Source organism: Chiloscyllium plagiosum, chromosome 45, assembly GCF_004010195.1.
Source record: "Chiloscyllium plagiosum isolate BGI_BamShark_2017 chromosome 45, ASM401019v2, whole genome shotgun sequence".
Classification (NCBI taxonomy): Eukaryota; Metazoa; Chordata; class Chondrichthyes; order Orectolobiformes; family Hemiscylliidae; genus Chiloscyllium; species Chiloscyllium plagiosum.
In genome coordinates this window covers 429,482-456,337 of record NC_057754.1, presented here as the reverse complement: position 1 = coordinate 456,337, position 26,856 = coordinate 429,482, and the positions used below count along the sequence as shown (strand labels likewise).

Below are 26,856 nucleotides of genomic sequence, written 5' to 3'. Positions count from 1 at the left end.
ACTCCACACGGACAGTTGCCTGAGGCTGGAATCGAACCGGGTCCCTGGTGCTGTGAGGCAGCACTGCTAACCACTGAGCCACCATGCTGCCTATGCTAATATTCCAACCAGACTTCGCTGCTAGTGAAAAAGGTCAGCATTGCTTTGTTCTGTTCTTGTATTGTTTGCCACTGACACACACACTTGGTGAAGTCAAGAACATTGGCTGATTTTATTTTCCTTTGAATATTTTTAAGGCAAATGTAGATTGATTCATGACAAAGGGGTGAAAGGTTATTCAGAGTAAGCAGAATATGGAGAAATTACATCAACCATTATCTTATTGAATGGTGAAGCAGATTAGAGGGGCCACGTGGCATACTTCTGCTCCTATTTTGCGTATTCATATATATGTTTGTATTTCTATCCAGTTATTATCACATTGCCTTTTGAGGGATATCACTGAATGTAATTTGGAACTTGTGGAAATTGTAAAAGATATCACAGAAATACTACTCTTTGTACTTTTTTAAAATTTTATTTTTGTGTGGTGTTGCTGCTTGCCACATTAGATAAAATACAGACTTAAGTAGTAATATTGACTGCATTTTCAAAAGTAACCCATTGATTGTGAAGCAATGTAGGACATCCTGATGGCATGAAAGAAGCAAACAAATTCTAAAGCCAGTAAGGTTACAATCTGTGTTGCCTGAGGCCTAGATCGAGACTTTGGCAGTTGGCTAGAGGTCCGGTGCATGGCAGCAGCTGGGCACCTGAATCAGGACTTTGACGGTTGGAGATCAAGCCCAATGCAGGATGAGTGAGCCCAATGCGACAATGAGGGAGGTTGCCCATCATTTGCAGCATCAGCAAGAGCAATAACTCGAGATATCCCAGAGAGTGGATGAAAGCAGAGGAGATTGAGCTCGTGTAGGACGTGCGAGCCCAGAATGGCCAAGAAAGACTGTTGAACTTTTAACTTTATTTCTTTATACTAAGGACTGGAATGTTTAATTTTTAACTTTGTTTCTTTGTTTTTCTACTTTGTACCTAAGATTTTGCACTTAAGGTTGTGCCGAGAATGGTGACATTGTACATTTTTCACTGTACTCATATATTTCTGTACTTGAATACATGTGACAATAAAATCTAATTCATTCTAAATAGCAGTGTGATAAAACCTAGATAGTCTGATGTGTTGGTTGAGAGATCAACATTATCCAATGCTTTGGGAGAATTTCTCTGCTCTTGACTTTTTATGTCAACCTGCAGGGAGAGGACAGGCCTCAGTTTAACATTTCATCTGAAAGATGGTAGTCCCTCAAGACTTTAATCAAATTGAGTGAATGGTTTAATTATTTGCAGTCTGAATAATTTGCTGGAAAGTATGTATTGAGGTCTGCTCAAAGCTGCTTCAGGATTGCATGTGGATCACTTGCATCCTTCATAATTGTGAAGGAATGTTTCTCAATCATCTTAATTTTCTTTGTGAAACTCAGATTCCTTTATTAATCAGAATACAGATCGTCCTGAGGTGGAAATAAATATACTCACATTATTTCCTTGCACAGGTCACACCGATTCTTGTAAGTTTGACCATCTGTGCCACAGACTGGGCGCAGTTCCCTCACACAGATTGTAGTGTAGTCACAGTCAGCCTGAAGAGATAAGATAAACAACATTAATAAATGTTTCTTATTAAATGTCTCTTCTAAAGTAATCAATTGGAATACTAAATTCAGTTACTCACTGGCCAGGAAAAGTTATGAATACTGGCAGTTTTTGAGTGTTCTGAAAATAAAAACCCACAGATCATTATAAAAGGCACAGGAACACACATAGAGCATCACAATACAAGTGTCTCATGAGCAGGCATCTTTAAGAGGCTCATTTAGTAACTAGAAGTAGTTACACAGTTTGTCAGCCCTGCTTTTACTTTGAACTGGCCAAGTTCACATTGTGGAAGGGAACTGTGGGATGGCATAGTGGTTCATACTGCTGCCTCAGCGCCAGGGACCCAGATTTGATTCCAACCTTGGGTGATAGGGTGAATGTGCAAACTCCACACAATGTCTGCATGGGTTTCCTCCAGGTGCTCTGGTTTCCTTCCACAATCCAAAGACGTGCAGGCTAATTAGCCATGCTAAATTGTCCATCGTATTCAGGGATGTGTAGGTTAGGTGCATTAGTCAGTGGTAAATATAGGATAATAGGTAGGGGAATTGATCTGAGTGGGTTGCTCTTCAGAGGGTTGGTGTGGACTTGTTGGACCAAACAGCCTGTTTCCATACTGTATGGATTCTGTGAATTCGGAGCATTAAGTACAACATTAAAACAATTGGGATTGTGGTTTTCGATTTCTAGTTGTGATCCTCCTCCTCTGATTGTTTTTATTTAACCTGAACTAGTATCTGAACTAATTTTCCATATTGAAACTGAGAGTTCACATTAGCTGCAGTCAAAACAAAATGTTGGCTTGCAGCATACCTGGCCCAGTGGCAGAGTACACTTTCAGTTGTTGCAATTGAGAATGACACAAGCTGGAAGTACTGCAGAGCCTGTGTAGCCTGCAAATATGGCCACTTAAGACCCTGATGCTCGAGTAGAGATACAGATGCCCCATTAAGGAAATCATTATCCATGACAGTGGGAATAAACCTTGCCCACACACTGGTCATCAGTTCACATGAAGAGGTCGGATTGGTGGGCTGCTTCCAAATTTTGAATATATTGTGACTGCTTCCAGTATATCTTGCTTTGACGGGCAGGATCCTTTGCAATTTTGCTTCATGGTATTGAGGGGAGGATTGGAATGAAAATTAACTGGCTCACAATTGCCATTAGGTAACTCCCATGAGAAGGTGTGTGCAGATCTCATTTAGATTTGATCCTGAAGTATCTGAAAGGCATGACTCAATATGCTACCTGGATATCGATGCATTAGAAAATCAAAGGAATTACGGAATGGCAAGAAGAATTTTACTTGCCCACTGATAGGAGAAGCAAGAGGAAGACGATGAGAAACAATGCAGGGATCTTCATTGTGAAGGTGGAGGATGTGAGCTGGCAGTTTGGTTTTTGCACACTGTGAAGTCACAAACTTAATGCCCTCCTGTTTGTGACCTCAGCATCAGCATGCAGACATTCTTGCTTCCTTCACATGCACTTCCATTTGATATGTTTTGCGGATCCTTCTAAGCCTTGGAGATTTTCTTCGGGTCAACTATCCCAGCTCCAGTGAGATCGAGGAAGAAGTTCAAGATGTGTTATAGTCAGTATTTTGCAAAGATCTCTAAATTCAGGAATTGTGCTTCAGAATTGGTTAATGGAAGTATCACTGTTATTTAAAAAGGGACAGAGAAACTAGATGACTGTAGACCTGCCAATCTAAAACTAGTTGTAGACAAATTCACTGAAATCTTATCAGAGTAACATTGACAAATAGGAGCTGATCAAAGATAGATTTTTGCAGGCCGAAGTGGGTCGTCTTTTCTTCCCTCGCGTAAGCGTATCGGAGGATATGAAGAAAATAGGAGTGAATAAACTGGAGGTTCAGATCAACTACCATCAAGTAGATAGGAGAAAGAGCTTCAAGAGGATGAAACAACTCATTTCTAATGGTGAACAATGCTGATACACTGAGCTGAAGATGCTCAATAAAAATAAAACTTTTGCATTTTTGTATAGCTGGCAGTGTTGTCGCTTTTATTACACTTATGAAAGAGCTTACATAATGTACAATCATACTAGATTTGTATTCCATGCTTACCAAGGAGGAAATTCATTAATCTAACTCGTGGGATAGTAGGATTGACCTGCGAGGAGAGATTGAAGAGATAGAACCTGTGTTCTCTGGAATTTCAAACATTTAGAAACACCAGAAGTATCTTCAACCTCGATGATGGGAGCACCCAGCAGGTCAGTACAAAACGATACCGCTGAAACATTTGAAATAATCTTCGGGCAGAAGTGCCAAGTGGATGACTAATCTTGACCTTGTCCAGAGGGCCACAGAATCACAAATGCCAGTTTTCAGCCAATTTAATTCATACCATTTAGAACTAAGATAAGGCTGAAAACCTTCATTTGGAAGCTGGTGAATCTTTGGAATTCTCTACCATTGGATGCTGTTGAAATTCAGTGATTAAGTAAATTCGAGAAAAATCAGTAGATTTCTAGATAATTATGATAAAAAGGATATGGAGTTAGCAGAGGAGAATAACTTTGAGGTAGATTATAAGCCATGATTTAAAATGATGGAGCAAGCTTGAGGGACTGAATTGCACACTTCTATGTAACCATGCTTGGATTCATCTTCCTTCGCCTGGCATGAAAAACATCAGCAGCATCAAAGAATTACAGTTCATTTTGCTGGAAAGTCTAGTGGAGAGTCAGGCTTATGATCTGGGCACTGGACAGATGAAGCACTTTACAGCGCTGGAATTATTTTGAAATCTGATTATGATTATGCAGGCTAGCATTCAATTTTCATAGTCAAGTTCCCAGAAAAGGAAACTAGATAAGTGACTTCCATCTACAAAGAGATGATGGAAACTGAAGAGTCATAACCTTTTGAATAAAGAAACTTATCTTCACTTTAGTCCTTTATAATTGACCTCTTTTCCTGAGACTCTGCCCTCATGTTTTAGAATTTACAATTAGGGGAAACAATAACTTAGTTTTCACCCCATTAGAATCTTATGCTTCAGAGATCGCTTCTCATTCTAAAACATTCCAGAGAATATAGATGAGTGTAAAGCACAATGAGGTTCATGTAAACCATGATGATAACTGATCACATGACTCCAACATCAATAAAAGAGAAGACAGCTCTCTAGTCTTGTAAAGTAAGAACTCTCTCTTTGAATGGTCATTCTAGACTGAGAATCTGCAATGTACAGATGTAAATAGTGTTACAGTGCATAAGGAATTGAATAAATGTCCTTACAGAAAATGAGAGAGTAGCTTCAGGGACAATATGTGCAGACACCCACAGCCTGAGATAGTCCAGACTGGTAACTCATTGCGTGTGTAGCAATATTGGTTTAACACGCAAGATAAAACATAATTTATTCAGCCTTTTATTGAAGGACAACTCCCATTTGCCAGGGACTAATCTGGTGAAGACTTGCTGATTCTATTTTCTGTCCAATACAACTCTTTCTTTCCTTAAATTCAGGGGTCAACAATTGTAAGACTCCAATTCTTGTACTTGGATCCCTTTACAATAAAGGCCAGCTGTTTTCCATTTACTATTTACTCTCTTCATTGCTTGTTATACTACCTACTAGATGTAGGAAGGTTCTATTAGTATACTGCTGAAAATGTGTTGCTGGAAAAGCGCAGCAGGTCAGGCAGCATCCAAGGAACAGGAGAATCGACGTTTCGGGCATAAGCTCTTCTCCAGCATCTGCAGTCCTCACTTTCTCCTCTATTAGTATACTACATACTAAAGTCTTTCTGAACATGAACATTCACAAGTTTCAATCTTTTAAAAAATATTCTGGGTTTCTGTTTTTATCACTAAGCTAAATAACCTCATACTTCTGCCATTGTGTTGCCCAGTCACTTAATTGAGTCTTTTCCATCCACAGCTTGCATTTCCACTTAGCTTTGCATCCTGTAAATGCATATACGTTACTCTGTCTCTTTACCCAAGTAATGAATAAAGATTGTATATAGCTGAGCCCACACCACTGATTCTTGCCACATCCCACTAATTGCAGCCTGCCAACTTAAAAACACCCTATTTTTCTCTAATTCTTAGTCCTTGTCCACAAACCAGTTCTTATCCATGCTAATGTCCTTTACTTGACTGTTAACATGTATGGCACCTTATTGAATGCCTTTTGAAAGTTGTAAGTATACTACATTGGCAGGATTTCCATGAATCCTCTTTAAGAAAGGATATCTGCCATAGCTGGTGTCATGATTACAGAGGGATCCTGAATTACGTACTAACATCTTCATTTTTAATCGTATTTTTATATAAAAAGGAGTATCAAAAGCTCTTGCAGATGTAAATTCAGTGGCTATCTGGAAAGTGACCATAGAATATTACACCTGAAGTGTCAAGGAACCTTCAAAAGGATGTAGTTAAAGGGAGGTATGTAAATAACCTCATGTATGTAAACTGTAATCTCCAGAAAGTTCTCAGTGAATATGATGGGAGAAAAAAATGGTCTGAGCAATAGACATGCTTTTTGCCTTTACTTTTCAAGAATACACAAGAATGAGGGATTAAAAGCTAGTTCAATCCTGTTCTGAGCTTCTTGTGCTAGTGAACTAAGATACTTGTGTATACTAGGAGAAAGTGAGGACTGCAGATGCTGGAGATCAGAGCTGAAAATGTGTTGCTGGAAAAGCGCAGGTCAGGCAGCATCCAAGGAACAGGAGAATCGACGTTTCGGGCATAAGTCCTGAAGAAGGGCTTATGCCCGAAATGTCGATTCTCCTGTTCCTTGGATGCTGCCTGACCTGCTGCGGTTTTCCAGCAACACATTTTCAGTACTTGTGTATACTAGCCTGTTTCAAGTACTAGTGTACTATGAAGGTCACACTTGAAGAAACATCCATTAGTCAACCCCTGCATCATAGGTAAAGAACATTCTGCACAAAGTGCTACAAGTTTGCCATCAAGTTAGTCAGAAGGAAAGAGAGAGAATAAGAGTTTCTGTTATATCTCTAAATTGACTGCTCAATTATCACAGTTCCACACTTCCCAATAACCCACTGAGACAGATCAGTTTGTCTCTTAACATTAATGTTATTTTGGACCCACTTCTCATTTCTAATCTATGTATGTATATTGTTTTATTATTATCATATTTAGTCATTAATAAACATGTTTATTTTGTTCATTCAAGAAAACGTCATTAAATTGCCTTCTTTTAATAAATTTATTTGGTATGATAATTATTCACAAGAATGGGCAGAGAAAGAGAAAATGCACCATAAACTAAACTTGTTGCTACTAACTGGATGATGCGAATGAATAAAGAAGGGTTCATCTCCCCTCATCCAGGAGCTTGACAATGCGGGGTAACCCATCTGGAAACTCATCTGTAGCCAGGATCTAGTTGTCATAAATTGATGGTTCATTTGGGATCTGTTTGTGATTTCAGACGCTTCAGCAATGTGGTTGACGCTTAACTGTAAGTCACTCAGTTGTATAAAGCCTAAAGAAAGGATCAAAACTGAATAGATCACCTGGCATCAACTTAGGCACTGGAAATGAGCATGACAAACCAAGCCCAGTTGACCCTGTAAAATAGTACTAATCAATATCTGGGGCTTGTGCCAAAATTAGTGGAGATGTACCTTAGACGAGACAAGCAATAGTCTGGTACAGTCATTCTTTTGGAATCATACTTTAAAGACAATGTCTCAGACACCATCATCAGCATTCCTGAATATATGCTGTCACATTAGTAGAATAGACCTATCAGAGTTGAAGGCACTGTGGCACAGGAGGTAGTTGCCCTGGAAGCTTCAATGTTGATTTTGAACCCCATGAAGATTTATAGTTTCTGGTCAAACGCTGGCAAGGTAACCTCCTGCTGATTACCACGTACAACTCCCTCCCCACCCCCCAGCTAATGAATTGATACTCCTCCCTGTTGACCATTGCTTGGAGGAAGGACTGAGAATGGCAAAGGTACTGAATGTATTCTGGGTGGCCAATTTCAATGTCTGTCACAAAAGATGGTGCAATAGGACCAAGATCAGCTAAGCTGGCAAAGTCTTAAAGAACATTTCCGTTAGACTGGCTCGGCAGCTGGTGGTGAGGGAACCAAGAGGTTAAAAACTTATTGCCCTCATCTACCTGCCCCAAGTGTATCTGTTCATGATAGTATTGGTAAGAGTGATCACTGTGCAGTCCTTGATAAGATTAAGTCCTGTCTTCACTGTGAGGATAACATTCATGGTGTGTGGCACTACCAGTCTGTGGGAAGCTAGAGAAGTGATTGCTGGGCCTCTTGCTGAGATATTTGTATCATCGATAGTCACAGGTGAGGTGCCGGAAGACTGGAGGTTGGCAAACGTGGTGCCGCTGTTGAAGAAGGGCGGTAAAGACAAGCCAGGGAACTATAGACCGGTGAGCCTGACCTCAGTGGTGGGCAAGTTGTTGGAGGGAATCCTGAGGGACAGGATGTACATGTATTTGGAAATGCAAGGACTTTCCAAAATCATGTCTCACAAACTTGATTGAGTTTTTTGAAGAAGTAACAAAGAGGATTGATGAGGGCAGAGCAGTAGATGTGATCTATATGGACTTCAGTAAGGTGTTCGACAAGGTTCCCCATGGGAGACTGATTAGCAAGGTTAGATCTTATGGAATAAAGGGAGAACTAGCCATTTGGATACAGAACTGGCTCAAAGATATAAGACAGAGGGTGGTGGTGGAAGGTTGTTTTTCAGACTGGAGGCCTGTGACCAGTGGAGTGCCACAAGGATCGGTGCTGGGTCCTCTACTTTTTGTCATTTACATAAATGATTTGGATGCGAACATAAGAGGTACAGTTAGTAAATTTGCAGATGACACCAAAATTGGAGGTATAGTGGCCAGCGAAGAGGGTTACCTCAGATTGCAACAGGATCTGGACCAGATGGGCCAATGGGCTGAGAAGTGGCAAATGGAGTTTAATTCAGATAAATGCAAGGTGCTGCATTTTGGGAAAGCAAATCTTAGCAGGACTTATACACTTAATGGTAAGGTCCTAATAGCTCCTTGAAAGTGGAGTCGCAGGTAGATAGGATAGTGAACAAGGCGTTTGGTATGCTTTCCTTTATTGGTCAGAGTATTGAGTACAGGAGTTGGGAGGTCATGTTGCGGCTGTACAGGACATTGGTTAGGCCACTGTTGGAATACTGCGTGCAATTCTGGTCTCCTTCCTACCAGAAAGATGTTGTGAAACTTGAAAGGGTTCAGAAAAGATTTACAAAAGAATGTTGGCAGGGTTGAAGGATTTGAGTTACAGGGAGAGGCTGAACAGGCTGGGGCTGTTTTCCCTGGAGCACCGGAGGTTGAGGGGTGACCTTATAAAGGTTTACAAAATTATGAGGGGCGGATAGGATAAATAGACAAAGTCTTTTCCCTGGGATCGGGGAGTCCAGAACTAGAGGGTATAGGTTTAGGGTGAGAGGGGAAAGATATAAAAGAGAACTAAGGGGCAACGTTTTCACGCAGAAGGTGGTACATGTATGGAATGAGCTGCTAGAGGATGGAGGCTGGTACAATTGCAACATTTAAGAGGCATTTGGATGGGTATATGAATAGGAAGGGTTTGGATGGATATGGGCTGGGTGCTGGTTGGTGGGACTAGATTGGGTTGGGATATCTGGTCGGCATGGACAGATTAGACCGAAGGGTCTGTTTCCATGCTGTATATCTCTATGACTCTATACTCTAAGTGGCAAAGACACTAAAAAGATCTAGCAACTCAAATCTAGTCCTCCAATCTACTAGGTGTTTTGGCCATCAGCAACAGAATTATATTCAGTCACAATTGCTTGGCATCTCCCCATGCGATCACTACCAACCAGCTAGGAGATCAACATTTGTTCTCCAAACAGGCTTTCCCAACAGCAGCACCAGGCATACCTAAAACGTGGTACCAACCTGATGACTATTTGAATACCAAACAGTGACAAGGACACATTGTCATGAATGATGACAGATAATTAACTCACTGGAGGTGGAGGCGCCATAAATATCCTCATTCTCATCAAGTGCATACAGCAAGGCTGAAGAATTTGTATTTATCTTCAGCCAGAACTATACATGGATGATCCATCGCTGTCTCCTTCCGAGGTCCACTGCTTCACAGATACAAGTCTTCAGAATTCGGTCCAGAAGTCCATAAGACATGGAAACAGAATTAAACCATTTGGCCCTTTGAGTCCGCTCTGCCATGGCTGATATATTTCTCAACTCCTCTCGTATCTTCTCCCTGTAACTCTTGATCTTGTTACTAATCAAGAACCTATGTATCTTTGTCTTAACTACACTCAATTCCACATAGTGTCAGGAAATGTCTAGAGGCACTGGATACTGCAAAAGCTATCATTCTTGCAATAGTTTTTTTCTCCAAAACAAGCTGCACTTATGGTCAAGCTGTTACTGACATTGGCATATATGCTGGAAAATGTGGAAAACTGACCAGGTATTTACAGAAAACAAAACAGGGCAAATCGAATTCAGCCAATTACTGCACTGTCTATTCAGTAAAGCAACAGAAGGGGTAGTTGACCGTGCAATTTAATGATATTTGCAAATTAATAACCTGTTCACTGATGCTCAATTTGGTTACTCTGTTGCTGACTTCATTATAGCCTTGGTTCACTCATAGAAAAAAAGAGTTGAATTCCAAAGGTGAGGAGAGTGTGAATACCTTTGATCTTAATGCAGCATTTGAGCTAATATGGCATCATGCAGCCAGAGCAAAACTGGAGTCAATAGGAATCAGGCAAGAAATTCCTCGATGATTAGAATCATATATAGCACAAAGGAAAATAGGATATGGTTGTTAAAGGTCATCATCAGTCCCATGACATCACTAAGTTCTACAGTAGTGACCTAGGTCCACCTTTTCAACTGCTTCATCAATGACTGACTGTCCATCATAAAGTCAGAAATTGAGAAGTTTTCTGATGATTGTGTGTTCAGCACCATTCAGAACTCTTCAGATACTGAAACAATCCATGTCCAAACAGAGCAAGACCTAGACAATATCCAGACTGGAGCTGATACGTGGCAAGTAACATCCACACTCAAGTTCCACACAATGACCATCTTCAACAATATATATATATACACATACACTGTGGCTGTAACAGTTGGTCAGAGATTAGGAATTCTTCATTGAGTAGCTCACCTCCTGCCTCCCATCATCTAAAGGCACAATACAGAACTTTGATGGAACACTCCCCACTTGCCTAGATGAATATACAGTCAAGAGACTTGCTACTAATCAGGACAAAGCAGCCACTTGATTGGCACCCATCCACCTTCAATATTAACTCACTTCAACCAGATGCATAGCAGTAGCAATGTGTAACATCTACAAGACGCTCAAGAACTACTCACCAAGTTTCCCTCAACAGCATTTTCCAAACCCACAACCTCTTTTCTCAGAACAATGAGGGCTGTAGATACATGGGAACACCACCTTTACGTTCTCCTCCAAACCAAATAATATCCAAAATATATTGCTGTTCCCTCACGGTCAATGGTCCTAAAACTCCCTTCCTAACAGCAGTGAATGTTCTCGCACTCCAAGAACTGTACTTCAAAAATGCCACCTTCTGCAGGGCAATTAGGTATGGGAAATGCTGACCAGCTACACCCACATCCACAAAAGAATTTTTAAATACTGTCTTAGTAATCCAGCCTGGATCATGTACCTAAGTCCTGGAATGTGACTTGAACCAACATCTCACTCAGGAGAGTTGCTGCTCACTGAACTATAGCTGAAGAAGGGCTTATGCCCGAAACGTCAATTCTCCTGCTCCTTGGATGCTGCCTGACCTGCTGCGCTTTTCCAGCAACACATTTTCAGCACTGAACTATAGCTGACCAAGTTAAAAATCACACAACACCAGATTATAATCTGACAGGTTTATTTGGAAGCAATAGTTTTCAGAGCACTGCTCCTTCATCAGGTAGTTGTGAAGTAGGACCATAAGACACAATTTATAGCAAAAGATTACAGTGCCATGCAGTTGAAATGATAATATTCATTGTCTGAGCTGAAAATGTTACTTAAAAGTAGTTCTGGGGATTACATATTAATGAACCAAAACCCACAACCCATTCTAAAAGATGAAAGACTTATCAATAATCTATCTTCATTCAATATATCATTTCAACTGCATGGAACTGTAATCTTTTGCTATAAATTATGTCTTATGGTCTTACCGGATGAACTCCGAAAGCTAGTGCTTCCAAATAAACCTATTGGACTATAACCTGGTGTTGTGATTGATTGATAAACTTTGTTCACCCCAGTCCAACACCAGCTCCTCTACACTGTAGCTGACCAGTTTAGGCCAATCCATAAATGCTGAACTGTTCTTGTCAAAACATAATTTTATCTTTCTACTGTAGTATCCTACTTGGTGCTTGCTGTGTGGCAACAAAAATGAATGTGAACTAGCTACTTGTAGTCAGCCTTAATTGTCCACAATCTGAAGTTGTCAGCCTTTTGATCTCAATGTGCTAACTATAAACTCTCATTCTCCATTGACAAGGGTTGAACACAGCGCAACTGTGTCCCCTACTGGATATAGGGAGCAGGAGTTGGTCATGGACTGCAGGTACAGTCTAATCACAATCTAATTGGCTTTTGGAAAAAACTTAAGGACTGAATGCCTCAACCCTCTTTGCAACATTCCTGATGTTCTAGCTCAACAGGTCCAGGTAAAAGACTGGACCTGCCATTTTCCTGGACTCCTGATGCTTCAACGTAACACTTATTGCTGTGGAATCAGGTTATGCTGCTCTTCACTTTGCAGGTGACAGAATTGCTACAAATCAATTGTTACAGACACAAAACTACCTGCTTCCTTTATCAGGAAAAAAAAATGAAACCAAAAGGCAAGAAATGGTAAGGAACAAAATGAAAGAGAATAAAAACAGTAAAAAAGATTTATTGAATATATTAAAAACAAGGCCCACAACCCCATAGTACAAATAGTTTGTTTGGATGCATCCTGTTTCGAGGACCAAATCCTAATATGCACAAGTAGAGTTAGACATGATTCAAAAATGAAAAGATAATCAGAGGGAAGTTTGCAACATAAAGGACAATTTGTGGTTTGGATTTCAGTTTCTGGTTGTCTATGACAAAGACACAAAGCCCAACAATACTTTAAAAACCATATCCAGGTTGACATGCACCGGCTGACTGAACAGATAATCATCAGACCCATTCACAGTACTCAAACTTTTTCTGGGTCACATATAATCATTACAACCCCTGGTAATTTAATCTGCAATTTGGTGCCAGTGATATCAGACCCGGACATAAAACTAGTAGAAGGACATATTCATTTCTATTTATATTAAAATCTAGAAAAGAGATAATGGGGAGCTATTGCAGACTTCAGGTGAAGAAGAGTGAGAGGAATAACTGGACCAGTTGGAGATTAGACCCTATTTTAATGCCACATTTCTGCTCTTAATTCCATTACAAATTTCTACCTGCACATGGACAATGGCACTACCAATGTAAGGTCGTCAGACGCTAAGTACCTCCAGACAGCAGGGTGTTATTACCCTGTGACAGGTTTACATAGGCAGTTCTCATTGCAAGTGTGTATGGGAATTAAAAATGGAAAATATTCAAACAAAACTGTTTTATTAAATATATTACAGACATAATATACAGTATGTCCTCAAACTGGCTGAAGTGTTATTCAAAAATTGAACTTTAGAAAAGTCCCACAATTCCAGTATTTTTCTGTTCGATATTCTGCTCAGACTTGACAATTATTTTTTAAAAATTTTATATATAAATAAGTTGCTTCTTAAAAAAAAAGTTGGAAACAGCCCTTTTACTATTTAGAAGAATGTGCTGTCATTTGGCTCGTAAACAGCAAAGAGATTTGGCTCCAAATGGCCAGCTATGGAGTTGTAGGGGCTGGCAGAGAGTGTCTGGGTTTTATTCACAGTACATATAGATAAGTGGATGTTTGGGAAAGAAATCTTTCAAACAAAGCTTTCTCCAACAATTTACATGCTGTGATAGCTTGTACATTGAACTCCGTTTCCATTTTCACATGGTATGATGAATCTGTTTGGAAGGGGAATTTTAGAGAGGTGGAGATGGGGGCTCAATGTTGATCTTTCAATGACAGCATCCTCCGCAGTGTGGACTGCCATGTGGGTGCTCCCCATATTTGGTTCTCCGGCTTAGTATCTCATAGGAGCAGTCATCTCCACAGCACCCAGAGACACTAGGAGATGACTCATCAATATCGAACCTGTGGATTGAAAGGTTAGGAAGGTCAAACACAGCAGTAACAGAAGTTTAATTTGTGATATCATGAGGTTGAAGACCCTATTGCTACTTTGCAATCCTACAATAAAGAGGAGGCAATGACATGGTGATATTATGACTCGCCTATTAATCCAGAGACCCCAATAATGTCCTGGGGAACTGGGTTCAAATCCTACCTTGATGATGGAATTTGAATTAAATGAAAAATGGATTGGAATTAAAAATCTAATGATGACCAAGAATCCATTGTCAATTGTTGAAAAAACCCATTTGGTTCACTAACTGGGAAGGAAATGTGACTCCAGACCCACTTTAAAAACTAGGGATGGGCAATAAATGCTGGCCCAGTCAGCGACACCCTCATCCCACAAATGAATAAACAACAAACAAACAAACAAACAAACAAACAAGAACCCTGGATGGTTGCTCCAAAGTCAAACTGCACCGATGTTAGGTAGGCAAGATTATAGCCTAAGACAAGTCTTGCCTAATGTTGAATTTAATGTTATTTTCAGATATCAGAAATCTCAGATTTTCGATAATGCTGACAAGGACATATTTACATCCTTCTCTACCTGTTTTAAAAATGAGGATACAGTTTCAAACATACAGCTTGGGACTGAAGTCAACATCAGCCAGACCAGGTAAGGAAAAGACTTGTTTTTCCAGAGCATCTTTTAAACTTAAGGATATTTCACAGCCAACTAAGCTGTTTTGAAGCATTGTTGCTATTGCATTGTAGGAACTGCAACAATCAATTTGCACATGGTAAGCTCCCAAAAATCTGCAGATATTGCTGGAAAAACTCACCAGGTCTGGCAGTATCTATGGAAAGAAAGCAGACTTAACATTTTGGGTCGAGTGACCCTTCTTCAGACCCGTCTGTTTTTGTTTCTGATTTCCAGCAACCGCAGTTCTTTGTTTCTTACCCTCCAAAAATCAGCCGTTAGGTAACAACCAGACAATGTGTTTTTAGTTCTTGGTTGATAAGTAAATATTACCTATAGGATGCTGAGAATGTGGAAGTATGATAGATAGCATTTGCATGCATGCGAGTGCATGTACTTTCATTGTTGTGTCCTCAGACATCCCTATAATAATGCAGACTCCAGATCACAACTTACTGCATCGCCTCTTTGAAGAACTGATAAGCTCCATGGTTATGCTTAAATACTGTTAACATCACTTTCTTCATCTGTGTACTGCAGAAAAAGCACAGAGCAAGAGTCAATCTCATCAAACTGAACCTACCCTCATTTTCTGAGCACTTTATAAGTGTCTGCTAACTGGGTGACACACAGTCTCCCCATATGCTCCTGCCAGGCTCTTTTCCAATCTTGCCTGCCAAATCCCTCTGCTCACAGGGGGAAACCTGTTGGGAGAGGAGATGGAGAGATTGTGACCAGAAACTGCAGGCTCTTGAATATATGAAGAAATAACGCCAGCTCAGAACAACTTGTCCCACATCTAAACACAGCCTCCACCTTGGACTGGGGTAGAGTATGTGAGGAGAGGACAGGGAAAATGCTTTTTCTGCCTCAAGAACATTGTCTGACAATGGCTGACACACCAAGAATAGCTCTCTGAATGCAGCACTAGAAGACAGCCAGCATTAGGGAGAGAATGGGGAGGCAAATTTACTATCTTTAGAATATCCACAACCTCTTTACCTGTTTGCTAAAAGCTGTAGAATCTGCATTAAGAATTTGCCCAACCCTTTTCTCCTCAGCCGACTCTCCAGCTGAACCTCATAACTGCAACACAAGACAAACTTTTCAGGTTATTATTCAGAGTTGATACTGACTTTATAACACATGTTCAACCCATTTCGAGGCTCCCTGTCTCAATGAGCAGTGTTTGATGGGACATTATAGAGAGAACTTTACTCTGTATTTGGCGGTGGGCCAGAATCAGGAGTTGGCCATCATGCGCCTCTCTCCTTATCAAACAATGTTTCGAAACTCGCCATCAAGGTCTGCACACGATGAATGTGGCACATGAATGGGTTAGGGAGAATGGCTCCCAAGGTTGGTTGAGGGTACAGAGGACAGAACACTCACTGTGATGGAAAGCTGAGTCACCTTAAATCACAGTCAGTCAGGTCATTTCCGTGCCACAGACTCCGTGGGCACCAGTACTTTGCTTCCTGTCATCAGCAGTTTTACATCAGGAGCTCGCCATTGGCCTCGCCACCCATGTGCGGCCTCCCTTCCCGCCAAGACTCGTGCACGATTGGAGCTGCCACCCTCTGCGGGGAATCATTAAGTATAACGCAAGAATACCAGTACAGTACTTCCTCCCCACACTCCACATCAAATCGGAAATGTGAGAAAGCTGCTGGCACCGCACTGTCTCCTTCCCGTGCAACCAGGTACCACGCTCGTTCATCTGTCATCTCTTCCTTCTTCTCCCGATCCTTCCAGCCCCACTCACTTTGCTCATACCTGACAGAAGAGAGTAAAAGGCTGAAGCAATCTGCAAAGCTTTTGGTATAACTACATCAGGTAACAAACCCTATCCCCAGCTCAACCACACCTGCTTTCCTACACCCAGGATCCTGTCTTGTTACTGCTATTAACTCCCCGTAACATCATTCCCTTTGACTTTCCTCACAAGAAACACGTAGCAGGAGCAGCAGATTAGGAGAGAGAGAATAGAACTCCATTGCTAAAGGTAGCACAATCATCACTCAAAGTTCTGGTTTTGAGTCTCCTTCCAGTCACTTGTACAAATAACCCAAGTCAACATTTCTGGTGCCATTACTGAAACAGAACTGCATTATCAGAGGTACCATCTTTCAGGTGACACATTCAGATCCTGTTTCTTCTCATAGGTGGGTGTATAGGATCCGATTGCCATTTCTGGAAAAGTGGAGGGAGGGCCAATATGAATTCTTTAATGTCAGTACAGTGGATTCGAGATTCTGGGCTAAGAACAGTGTAAGAAAGGGTGTGCCTCAACTCTCCAATATACATTAGTTTCGAATATAGACACACAACACCTCTCTGTAATTTTGCATCACTGAACTCAACCATCAGGTACCCACCTAACCCTGACAGTCAGTGCTTAATTACTGTGGGGTGGCATGAAAGTATTACCTACAGTTCCTCTGATATCTCCACTTTCTATTCCCTCATCCAGTGGTGCATGCAATCCGGTGGCTCACTCACATGGTCTGCATGTTCGTCTTGGTCAGTTCCACTGCCCAGTCCAGAGTGCTAGGGTCCAAGTCTGTTACTCTTTTACACTCTATCACTATGTTCATTCTAGGTAGAAGAAAGAGATTGGGATATATAATACAATCTAGTAGCCAAAACAGAGAAACATCTGCAGGATGACATTGATTGGGACCTGAATATTCAAAGGTATGTGACATTAAGGAAGCACAGGAAACTAGGAGAGATAATTAAAGATTAAATTAGTACAATTGAGAGAGGGATGATCTAAATTCAGGAAACCCGTATATAGAAGCAGTAGAGATGAGGATGAAAAGGGCAAGAGGTCACTTGTGGAAGCTGTGTATAGACCCCTTAACAGTAATCACATGGTAGGGCAGGGTATCAAGGAAGAAATAATGAGTGCTTGTCAATAAGGTGTAGCAATTATCATGGGAGATTGCAAGTTTTGAGAAGATTTGTCACTCAGGTTGAGGTTCTGAATGTAGGTTTGCTCGCCGAGCTGGAAGGTTCATTTTCAGATGTTTTGTCACCATACTTGGTAACATCTTCTGTGAGCCTCCGGACAAAGCATTGCTGATGTTTCGTACTTTCTATTTATAATGTTTGGATTTCCTTGGGTTGGTGATGTCCGATCTCAGGGTTCTTAGCAGAGACAGTAATGCAGAGACTGGAACAAACAGCTCAGCCAACCATCTAACCCAAACTTTGGGTCCGCTACATGGATGACATCTTTGTCATCACTAAACGAAACAAATTAGAGGAAACTTTCAAGACCATCAATAATACCCTTACTGGCATAAAATTCACTAAAGAGGAAAACAACAAACTACCATTCTTAGACGTCACAGTAGAGCGAACAGCTAATGGGGAACTTCAAACCAGCGTCTACAGGAAAAAAACACATACGGACCAAATATTGAACTACAGAAGCAATCATCCCAACATCCACAAACGAAGCTGCAATAGAACATTATTTCAATGAGCCACCACACACTGCAGCACAGAAGAACTACACAGAGCAGAGGAAAATCACCTATACAGTGTATTCAAAACGAACAGGTACCCAATGAACACACAGTCTGCCGATTTCCCAACGACAAACCCAAAGAAGCTCCGAAATGACTGCCAGACTACTCAGACCCCTTGGCATCATGGTAGCCCACAAACCCACTGACACACTAGAACAAGCAGCTAATGAACTTGAAAGACTCTATACAGACAACAAGCAAAACTAATGTAATTTACAAAATACTGTGCAAGAACTGTAACAAACACTATATTGGACAAACAGGTAGAAAACTAGCCACCAGGATGCATGAACATGAACACAAAACGACATGACCCTCTCTCACTAGTATCCTTACATACAAATAAGGAAGGACACCACTTCAACTGGGACAACACATCTATCCTAGGACAAGCAAACAGAGACTCGCACGAGAATTCCTAGAAGCATGGCATTCCAACCGGAACTCTATCAACAAACACATTGACTTGGACCCCATTTACCACCCGTGAGAAAAAGAACAGGAAATGACATCACCATAGGAAATGACAATGCCACAGGAAATGACATCACCAACCCAAGGAAATCCAAACATATAAATAGAAAGCAGGAAACATCAGCAGTGCTTCGTCCAGGGGCTCACTGATGTTACCTAGTATGGTGATGAAATGTCTGAAAATAAACCTTCCAGCTCAGTGAGCAAACCTACATCCAGAATCATGGGAGAATTTAACCTATATTTAAACAATCTAATTTTTCCAGTATAAAGTAGTTTAATGATAAATTAATTAAATGTTTTTGGAACAATATCTTAGACCAGCATGTTATGGCACCAACCTGACAGCAGGCAATACTTGACCGGATTTTGAGGAGACATAACAACTACCGACCTGTGAAAGTGCACCTGGATAGCAGGGGTCAGTGTGGGGAGATTTGGGGGGGGGGGGAAGGGGAGAGGGTGGCATGGATGGAATGCTGTTTGGAGGGTTGGTGGGCCAAATGGCCTCTTCCTGCATTGTAGGGTTTCTATGGGTTGAAAAATGTGGTGCTGGAAAAACACAGCAGGCCAGGCAGCATCCGAGGAGCAGGAAAATCAATGTTTCGGGCATAAGCCCTTCTTCAGGAATGTAGGGTTTCTATGAAAAGTTGCTAATATAATTCCTTTATTCCAAAAGGGAAGAGCAGGAAAAGAAAATCAGGAAACTACAGGCCAGTTAACTTAATATCCATAAAAGGAAAATGTTAGAAACTATGTTAAAATTGGACATTTGGATGAGTTCAAGGTATTCAGACAGAGCCAAAATGGTTTGTCAAGGGGAGATTATGTTCAAATAATTTATTGGAGTTCTTTGAAGTAACTAGTGCTGTAGATAAAGATGATCCAGTGGATGTATTGTACTTAGATTTCCAGAAGACATTTGCTATGATGCCACTTCAAAGATCATTGTGGAGAATCATGGTTTTGGGACTAACACATTGGTATGGATAGAAGATTGGTTTGTTAACAGGAAACAATGCATGGGGCGTTTGCAGGCTGGCAAGATGTCACGTGCATTGTACCACTGGGGTCAGTTCTGGGGCCTTAAATTTTTTTTTTTACAGTTTATATAAACAATTTGGATGAAGGGACCAAAGGAGGTCTACCCAACTGAAGCAATAACTTATTTGTTCTTTCTTCAGATGCTAACTGACCTTGCTGGCTAGCATCCACCAGAGGGATTGGTGTTGACATGTCGAGTTTTGAGATAGCCATGAAGGGAGCTAAATTTGCTGATGACACAAAATAGGCAAGTGATCTGTGAAGAGGACACTAGGAGCCGACAAAGGGATAGAGATAGATTAACTTAGTTGGCAATGCTCTGATAAAGGAGTGCAATGTGGGAAAGTGTGAAATTGTCCAGTCTGGCACAAGGAAATAAAAAAAAAAGAAACATTATCTAAATGGTCAGAGGTTGCAGAACTCTGGGTGTCCTATTATGTGAATCATCGAAGATTAGTATGCAGGTACAGCCATTAATCAGGAAATCTAATGAAATGTTATGGTCTATTGCGAGGGGGATTGATTGCAAAAGTAGGAAGGTTATTGCTTTGGTTAGAAGGGCATTGGTGAGATCACATCTGGAGTACTGGTCACAATATTTATTGATGTTAATGTATTGGAAACAATTCAAAGAAGGTTTAATAGACTAATACCTGCAATGAGCAGACTGTGTTATGAAATCTCTCTCTTCTGGAATTTAGAAGAGTCAGAGGTGACATAATTGAAATATACAAGATCCTAAGGGGACTTACTGGGTGGGTGCAGTAAGAATGTTTCCTCTCGTGGGAGAATCTAGAATGAGGTATCATAATTTATAAATAAGGGGTCGCTTATTTAAGCGAGAGCATAGAATTTTACAGTACAGATGAGGTGAAGCAATGCTGAAAATTCCTGCTTTCTATTTATATGTTTGGGTTTCTTTGGGTTGGTGCTGTCATTTCCTGTGGTGAAGTCACTTCCTGTTCCTTTTCTCAGGGCGTGGTAGATGGGGTCTAACTCGATGTGTTTGTTGATAGAGTTCTGGTTGGAATGCTATGCTTCTAGGAATTTTTGTGTGTGTCTTTGTTTGGCTTGTCCTAGAATAGATGTGTTGTCCCTGTCGAAGTGGTGTCCTTCCTCATCCATATGTGAGGATACTAGAGAGAGAGGGTCATTTTTGTGGGTAGTTGGTGTTCATGTATCCTGGTGGCTAGTTTTCTGCCTGTTTGTCCAATGTAGTGTTTGGAGGTCCACTGAAGATGTTATCTAGTAGGGTAACGAAACATCTGGAAATTAACCTTGTAGCTCAGCGAGCAAACCTACATCCAAAACCTCAACCTAAACTACAAATCTTCTCAAAACTCGCTAAGGGAGTCAAGGGTTGATGAGGTTTGGGGGAAACCAAAGAGGTGGAGTGACCATGACCAGATGAATCAATATTTTACTGGAAGGAAGAATAGCTTGAAGGGCTGCATGAAATGTTCCTGCTGTCAAGTCCATTGTTAGTCCTTGGGTAGGAGTGATAATGCGTGTTAACAAATTGAGGGGAGGGAAGTTACAAGAAATGATACTTACCCATTTCTGTCATATTTTTTGAAGGAAGGAAAAGATGCTAATGGATCATTGAGCTTAAAATACAAAAGAGAAAAAGTTGCATTTAATTTAAATTTCTTTAAACAACACAAATCATGCGTTATCCCTTCCAAACCCATGTTGGCAAGTAAGACCAATATAGTTTGAATGCTAAATATGTAAAGTAAAAACAGAAAATACTTGAAATAGTTAGGTGTGGCATCTAGAAAGAGAAACACTTAATGTTTCAGGTCTACAATCAACATTCTTATGAAAGATCATGACCTAACCTCAGCCCCACCATATCCTAACCCAACACCAACAAGCATGTCCAGTAGCAGCATTGATTGGATGGCGATCATCAGGAAGCCTCTTGGCTTTCCCCTCCCCGTCGTAGAACCAAGATGTGTACTTCAAAACAGAAATAAATTTAAAGCAGCTTGCAATCTGGCCTCTCTTTTGTCACCTGTACTCATAGGAGCTGAAGAAATCTTGGGCAAATTATTCCAGTAATTCCTTTTTGGCAGCACTTGGCAATGTGGGACTATTCCCCCAATCCCAACACCAGCCTCTCCCCAAACCCAGCCTCTTCTTCTGCAATGGAGCCAGATCCTGAGTCCTAAACCCCATGCCCAACAACCTCTAACTGAACTTAATGGCTCTCTGCCCTAAACCCATTATCCATCCCTGGTACTCAACCCCGCAGCTGTCCCCTTGAACCTCAACATCATCTAAGCTTGTAAATCCACTCCCTAAGTCCCTCACCATCCCTCAAACCCTAACCCTGTTTATCCCAAACAACAGCTGCTACCCATCTGCTCACCCCATCTCTCTGAATACCAAGTGTCTTCCCTTACACAGCAACCCCTCAGACGGCTTTCCTGGAAACTCAGCCTCCCCCAGAACTCCCCCCACCCGCATGCACAATCCCAGCTTGCTCAAACCTCCCCAGCTCTCACTCCACTCCTTCCTCCACCAGAGGGTCTGCAGGCAGTCCCTCCTTCAGCCTGCACTTGCCCTCACTTGCTCCCTATCACATCCCTAAACTATTTTACCTTGTTTGCCGTTTCAACTTTTGCACAGACAGCATCCATTGCTGCTCTCTCCTCCAGTCTTCTTTGCTTCTTCTCCTTGGCTTTAGATGACTTTCTCTAGAAAATCAATATCCAGAACTCAAATCATTTATCAGGAAAGCAGATATCTATCAATCAATCAATCAACCAACCAACCAGTCAGTCAGGACCAACAACCCGCATTAGCAGTAAGTGCCTGAGACATCTATGTAGATCGACATCATGTTTCTCATCTCTGCAAATAACGCTTCAACAAACTCCCAGCACAGTCTCTCCTTTCTCACTACACCCTCTTCCTTTTCTGACATACAATGCAAATCTTACCCCCCCCCACTCAATTTTCCCCCTTCGCTGCCATCCTCCCTGCCACCCCCTCCCACCAATCTTCCCCCTCCTCCGCGGCCACCCTCCAGTCCAAATTATCCCCCTCTCTTTCATTCTCCTCCGCGTCTTCGCTCACACCCTTTCTTTCTCATCCTTCTTTCCCTCACCCCCATGTTTTTCCTGACGGCGCTGTTCAGAATCAGACGGAAATCAAATTTTGCTTCTTCCGGTCCGTCCCTTTACACCTTCCGCTCGGTCCCAGGAGCAGCTGGGAGCTGAGGATTCGCTAAGTTGGACATTGGCAGGTAATTGTGTAAATTGGAGCATTCGGTCACCACTTGGCAGCTTCAGGAGGCTCTGGAGTCAGTCTTTCACTGAGCTGAAGGACTCTTCGTCCTGAATGATCCAAAACTTCTGGCTGGTTAGCTTTGAATGTCGGATCGAGCTTTGCTGACGTTGTCCCCATGAATTTTCAGTGCAGAAACAGACCAATCCGCCCACTAGCTCTGGGCCAGTGGTTCTGCCCCATAGCAGCTCCCCAACACCCTCTCATTTGTTTAACCAGCGTCCCCTTTTAAAGAGTACGACACGATTCGCTTTGTCCCCTCCTTATAGGAGCGAGTTCCACATTCCGCTCTTCAGACGAAGAAGTTTCTCCTCTGTCCCCCCCCCCCCCCCCCATTTGATCTAATCGTGACTGCTTCCCATCCCGTCCTGGTTCCTTCCTCACTTTGTTATAAAAAGCCTTTCATAACTTCAAAGATTTATTTGTGACCACTCTTCAGCTGGGAAAGGAGAGACAGCTTCTCCACACTCCCACCCCACGGATGTACTTTACGCATGACATTTATAAAAATACATTATAAAACATTTTAGCTTGGAAAGTACAGAGTGCAATGAGATCTGTACAGCATGCTCCATCTCTTAGGTGCCTCAATACAATTGTAATGATCTTAAATAAAACAAAGAACTGAGGATGCTGGAGATCTGAAACAAAAACAGAAATTGCTTTTGAAATTCAGCTGGTCTGGCAGCATCTGTGGGAAGAAAGAAAGCAGTTAACGTTTCGATTCTTAGTAACTAAAATTTTTCCTAGGGTACTGGAGTTCAAAACTATAGGGAATATTTTTAAAGTGAAAAAAGAAAGATTTAAAGAGAACCTGAGAGACAACTTTTTCACATAGAGGGTGGAGCATATGTGGAATGAACTGCCAGCGGAAGTGGTACATACAAGTACAGTTACAACATTTAAAAGACATTTGGACAGGTACTTCATTAGGAAAGGTTCAGCTATGGGGCAATAAAATGTGAAACTGGAAAAAGCACAGCAGGTCAAGCAGCATCAGAGGAGTAGGAGAGTCGATGTTTCGGGCAGGACCTTTCATCAGGACTTCATCATGATGTTGCTTGACCTGCTGTGCTTTTTGCAGCTCCATGTTTTATCAATTGTCTTCCCAGCATCTGCAGTCCTCACTATCTCCAAGGTTTGGATATGGGCCAAACACAGTCAAATGTGACTAGTTTAGTTTGGGAAACTTGGTCGGCATGAACAAGTTGGACCAAAGGGTCAGTTTTCATGCTGAATGACTCTATGGGAAATGGGCAGATACGTGGAGATGGACCCCAGAGAGAGAGTGAGAGAGATACTTGAAAGTGGTAGGCAGATTGAGGGGATTAGAGTATTGATAGTATGTCAGCACAAAAGAGAAGCTGAATAAGGGATAACGAGAACTGAGAGAAAGGAAAGAATGGATAGGCTGTGATGAAAGCAACCCATGTAAAGACAGAATCAAGGTGTGGGGCTGGGCAAGAAACATGTAAGGGCAGAAATAGGCTCTAAAGTTCTTGACTTCACTGTTGAGTCCCTGAGGCTGCAGGGAACTCAACCGGAAAATGAGATACTGTTTTCGAACTTGCACTGACGATCACTGGAACACTGCAGCATGCCTGCAACAGAAATGTTGGCATGGGAACATGATGGTGTGTTGAAGTGGTATTTAACTGGAAGCTTGGGGTCATTTTTGCAGACAGAATGTAGGTTTTCTACAAAGTTATCACCCAGTCTTTATTCTGTCTCTCCAGAGTAGAGGAGACCTCATTATCAACAGTGAATACAGTAGATTAGATTGAATGAAGTGCAGTAAATCGCTGCTGCACCTGGAAGGTATGTCTGGGATAGTGAAGAGGGAAGAGGCAAATTGGCAAGTCATACTTTCTGCAATTGCGTAAGAAGGTTCTCTGGGGATGTGCGAAGGTGTTGGGATTGGAGGAATATTGGACTAGGATATCCTGGAGGGAACAGTCCCTGCAGAATGCTGACATAGGAGGGGAAGGAAATATATGTCAGGTTGCAAAATCCTGCTGGAGGTGGTGGAAATGGCAGCTTATAATCCTTTAAATGTGAAAGCTGTTGTTGTAGGAGGGGAGAGAAGGGATGGGAACTGAAATACATGAGATGGGTTGACCCAGATCCATTACAGCCAATCCTTCTCTGCTACTGTCAGCTCTCATTATCATTTATTCCCTCTGTCCGAGCCTGTTATCAATAATCCCTTTGACATCTCTATTTCTCTGGGTTCCATCTCTAAGTATCCGCTCACCTCTCCTCCCACAGCACGGTGGCTCAGTGGTTAGCACTGCTGCCTCACAGTGCAAGGGACCCGGGTTCAATTCCCACCTCGGGCAACTGTCTGTGTCGAGTTTGCACATTCTCCCTGTGTCTGCGTGGGTTTCCTCCCACAGTCCAAAGATATGCAGGTTAGGTGAATTGGCTAAGCTAAATTGCCCATAGTGTTAGGAGTAAATGTAGGGGAATGTGTCTGGGTGGGTTGCTCTTCGGAGGGTCGGTGTGAACTTGTTGGGCCGAAGGGCCGGGTTCCACACTGTAGGGAATCTAATCTAATCACTCCCTCAAATCTCATCTTCAGTATAAATAGACCATTTTCCTCACTGCTCTCAGTTCTGATGAAAAGTCACTGGACTCAGAAGTTAACTCTGCTTTCTTCTCATAGCTGCTGCCAGACCTACTGAGTTTCAGCAGCAGTTTCTGCTTTTGTTTGTAATACTCCTGGTATTTACAATAGACATTATATGAGAATGCTTATCTAGCCTGTTTATCATCCTCAAGATTTCACCTTTTGTTCCAGTACCATCCATGCAATTTTTAAAATCTTTTCCAGTGCTTCTGTAACTCTTTTATTAAAAGGTGACCTGAACTGTATACAGTATAGCATTCCAACTGTGCTCTAATAAGCTCAGTGTAACATACCAACTTTTCAATTCTATCCATCCAGAAATTAGCCACAGTGTTTGTGTTCTTTTCCTTTAATGAATTCAAATTCCTACATCATTCTCAAATTTAGAAACTGTTTTTGATTCGGAAGTCTAAATCATTAATATGTATTGTAAACAATAATGGTTTTGTGGGAGTCAGCTGTAATTCTGAATAGGTACCTTTTACCTCTACATTGCTTGCTATCCTTTCTGCTACTTGTCACAATTTCACATGCTTCAACCTTGTTCATTTATCTTAATTATGTGGCAACCAAGAGTGTGCATCACCATTTAATGAGATCACGGTTGATCAGAAACTTGATCCCATCATTGCCCCATACCTTTGGTAAACAAAAATCTGTCAATATACATTTTCAGTTTCAATGGCTTTTTAGAAACACAGATTACCTTTATTTCATTACCCTTGTCTACCCTTTGTTACCGCTTCAAAAAGTTCAGTAAGGTTGAACAAATAGAACATAGAACATAGAAAAATACAGCGCAGTACAGGCTCTTTGGCCCTCGATGTTGTGCCGATCCAAGCCCACCTAACCTACACTAACCCACTATCCTCCATATGCCTATCCAATGCCCGTTTAAATGCCCATAAAGAGGGAGAGTCCACCACTGCTACTGGCAGGGCATTCCATGAACTCACGACTCGCTGAGTAAAGAATCTACCCCTAACATCTGTCCTATACCTATCACCCCTTAATTTAAAGCTATGCTCCCTCGTAATAGCTGACTCCATACGTGGAAAAAGGTTCTCATGGTCAAAGCTATCTAAACCCCAATTATCTTGTACACCTCTATCAAGTCATCCCTAAACCTTCTTTTCTCCAATGAAAACAGCCCCAAGTGCCTCAGCCTTTCCTCATACGATCTTCCTACCATACCAGGCAACATCCTGGTAAAACTCCTCTGCACC

The 26,856-nt window shown here is 41.6% G+C and overlaps 2 protein-coding genes across 5 annotated transcripts in view; one reads left to right on the top strand and one right to left on the bottom strand.

Moving 5' to 3' along the window:
- Window positions 1-12,614: 12,614 nt before the first annotated feature.
- On the bottom strand, window positions 12,615-22,910 carry naa40 (N-alpha-acetyltransferase 40, NatD catalytic subunit). 2 transcript variants are annotated; one of them, XM_043682546.1, is made up of 8 exons: window positions 22,823-22,905; window positions 22,314-22,409; window positions 21,262-21,314; window positions 17,153-17,248; window positions 16,265-16,426; window positions 15,653-15,736; window positions 15,107-15,184; window positions 12,615-13,965 (listed from the first exon to the last, which is right to left on the bottom strand). In XM_043682546.1, the coding sequence occupies exons 1-8, from the start codon at window positions 22,826-22,828 to the stop codon at window positions 13,830-13,832; spliced, it is 711 nt and encodes a 236-aa protein (XP_043538481.1). In that variant the 5' UTR covers window positions 22,829-22,905; the 3' UTR covers window positions 12,615-13,829. The 2 variants fall into 2 exon arrangements, with proteins under 2 accessions (XP_043538481.1, XP_043538482.1); XM_043682547.1 differs by lacking the exon at window positions 15,107-15,184 and adding an exon at window positions 15,234-15,354 and having other exon boundaries at window positions 13,835-13,965; window positions 22,823-22,910.
- Window positions 22,878-26,856, top strand: part of rcor2 (REST corepressor 2) — a 73,062-nt gene continuing 69,083 nt past the window's right edge. For all 3 annotated transcript variants that reach the window (XM_043682543.1, XM_043682542.1, XM_043682544.1), the window contains exon 1: window positions 22,878-22,960. The gene's annotated coding sequence lies outside the window, so the exon portion shown is untranslated. The remainder of the gene's footprint in view (window positions 22,961-26,856) is intronic.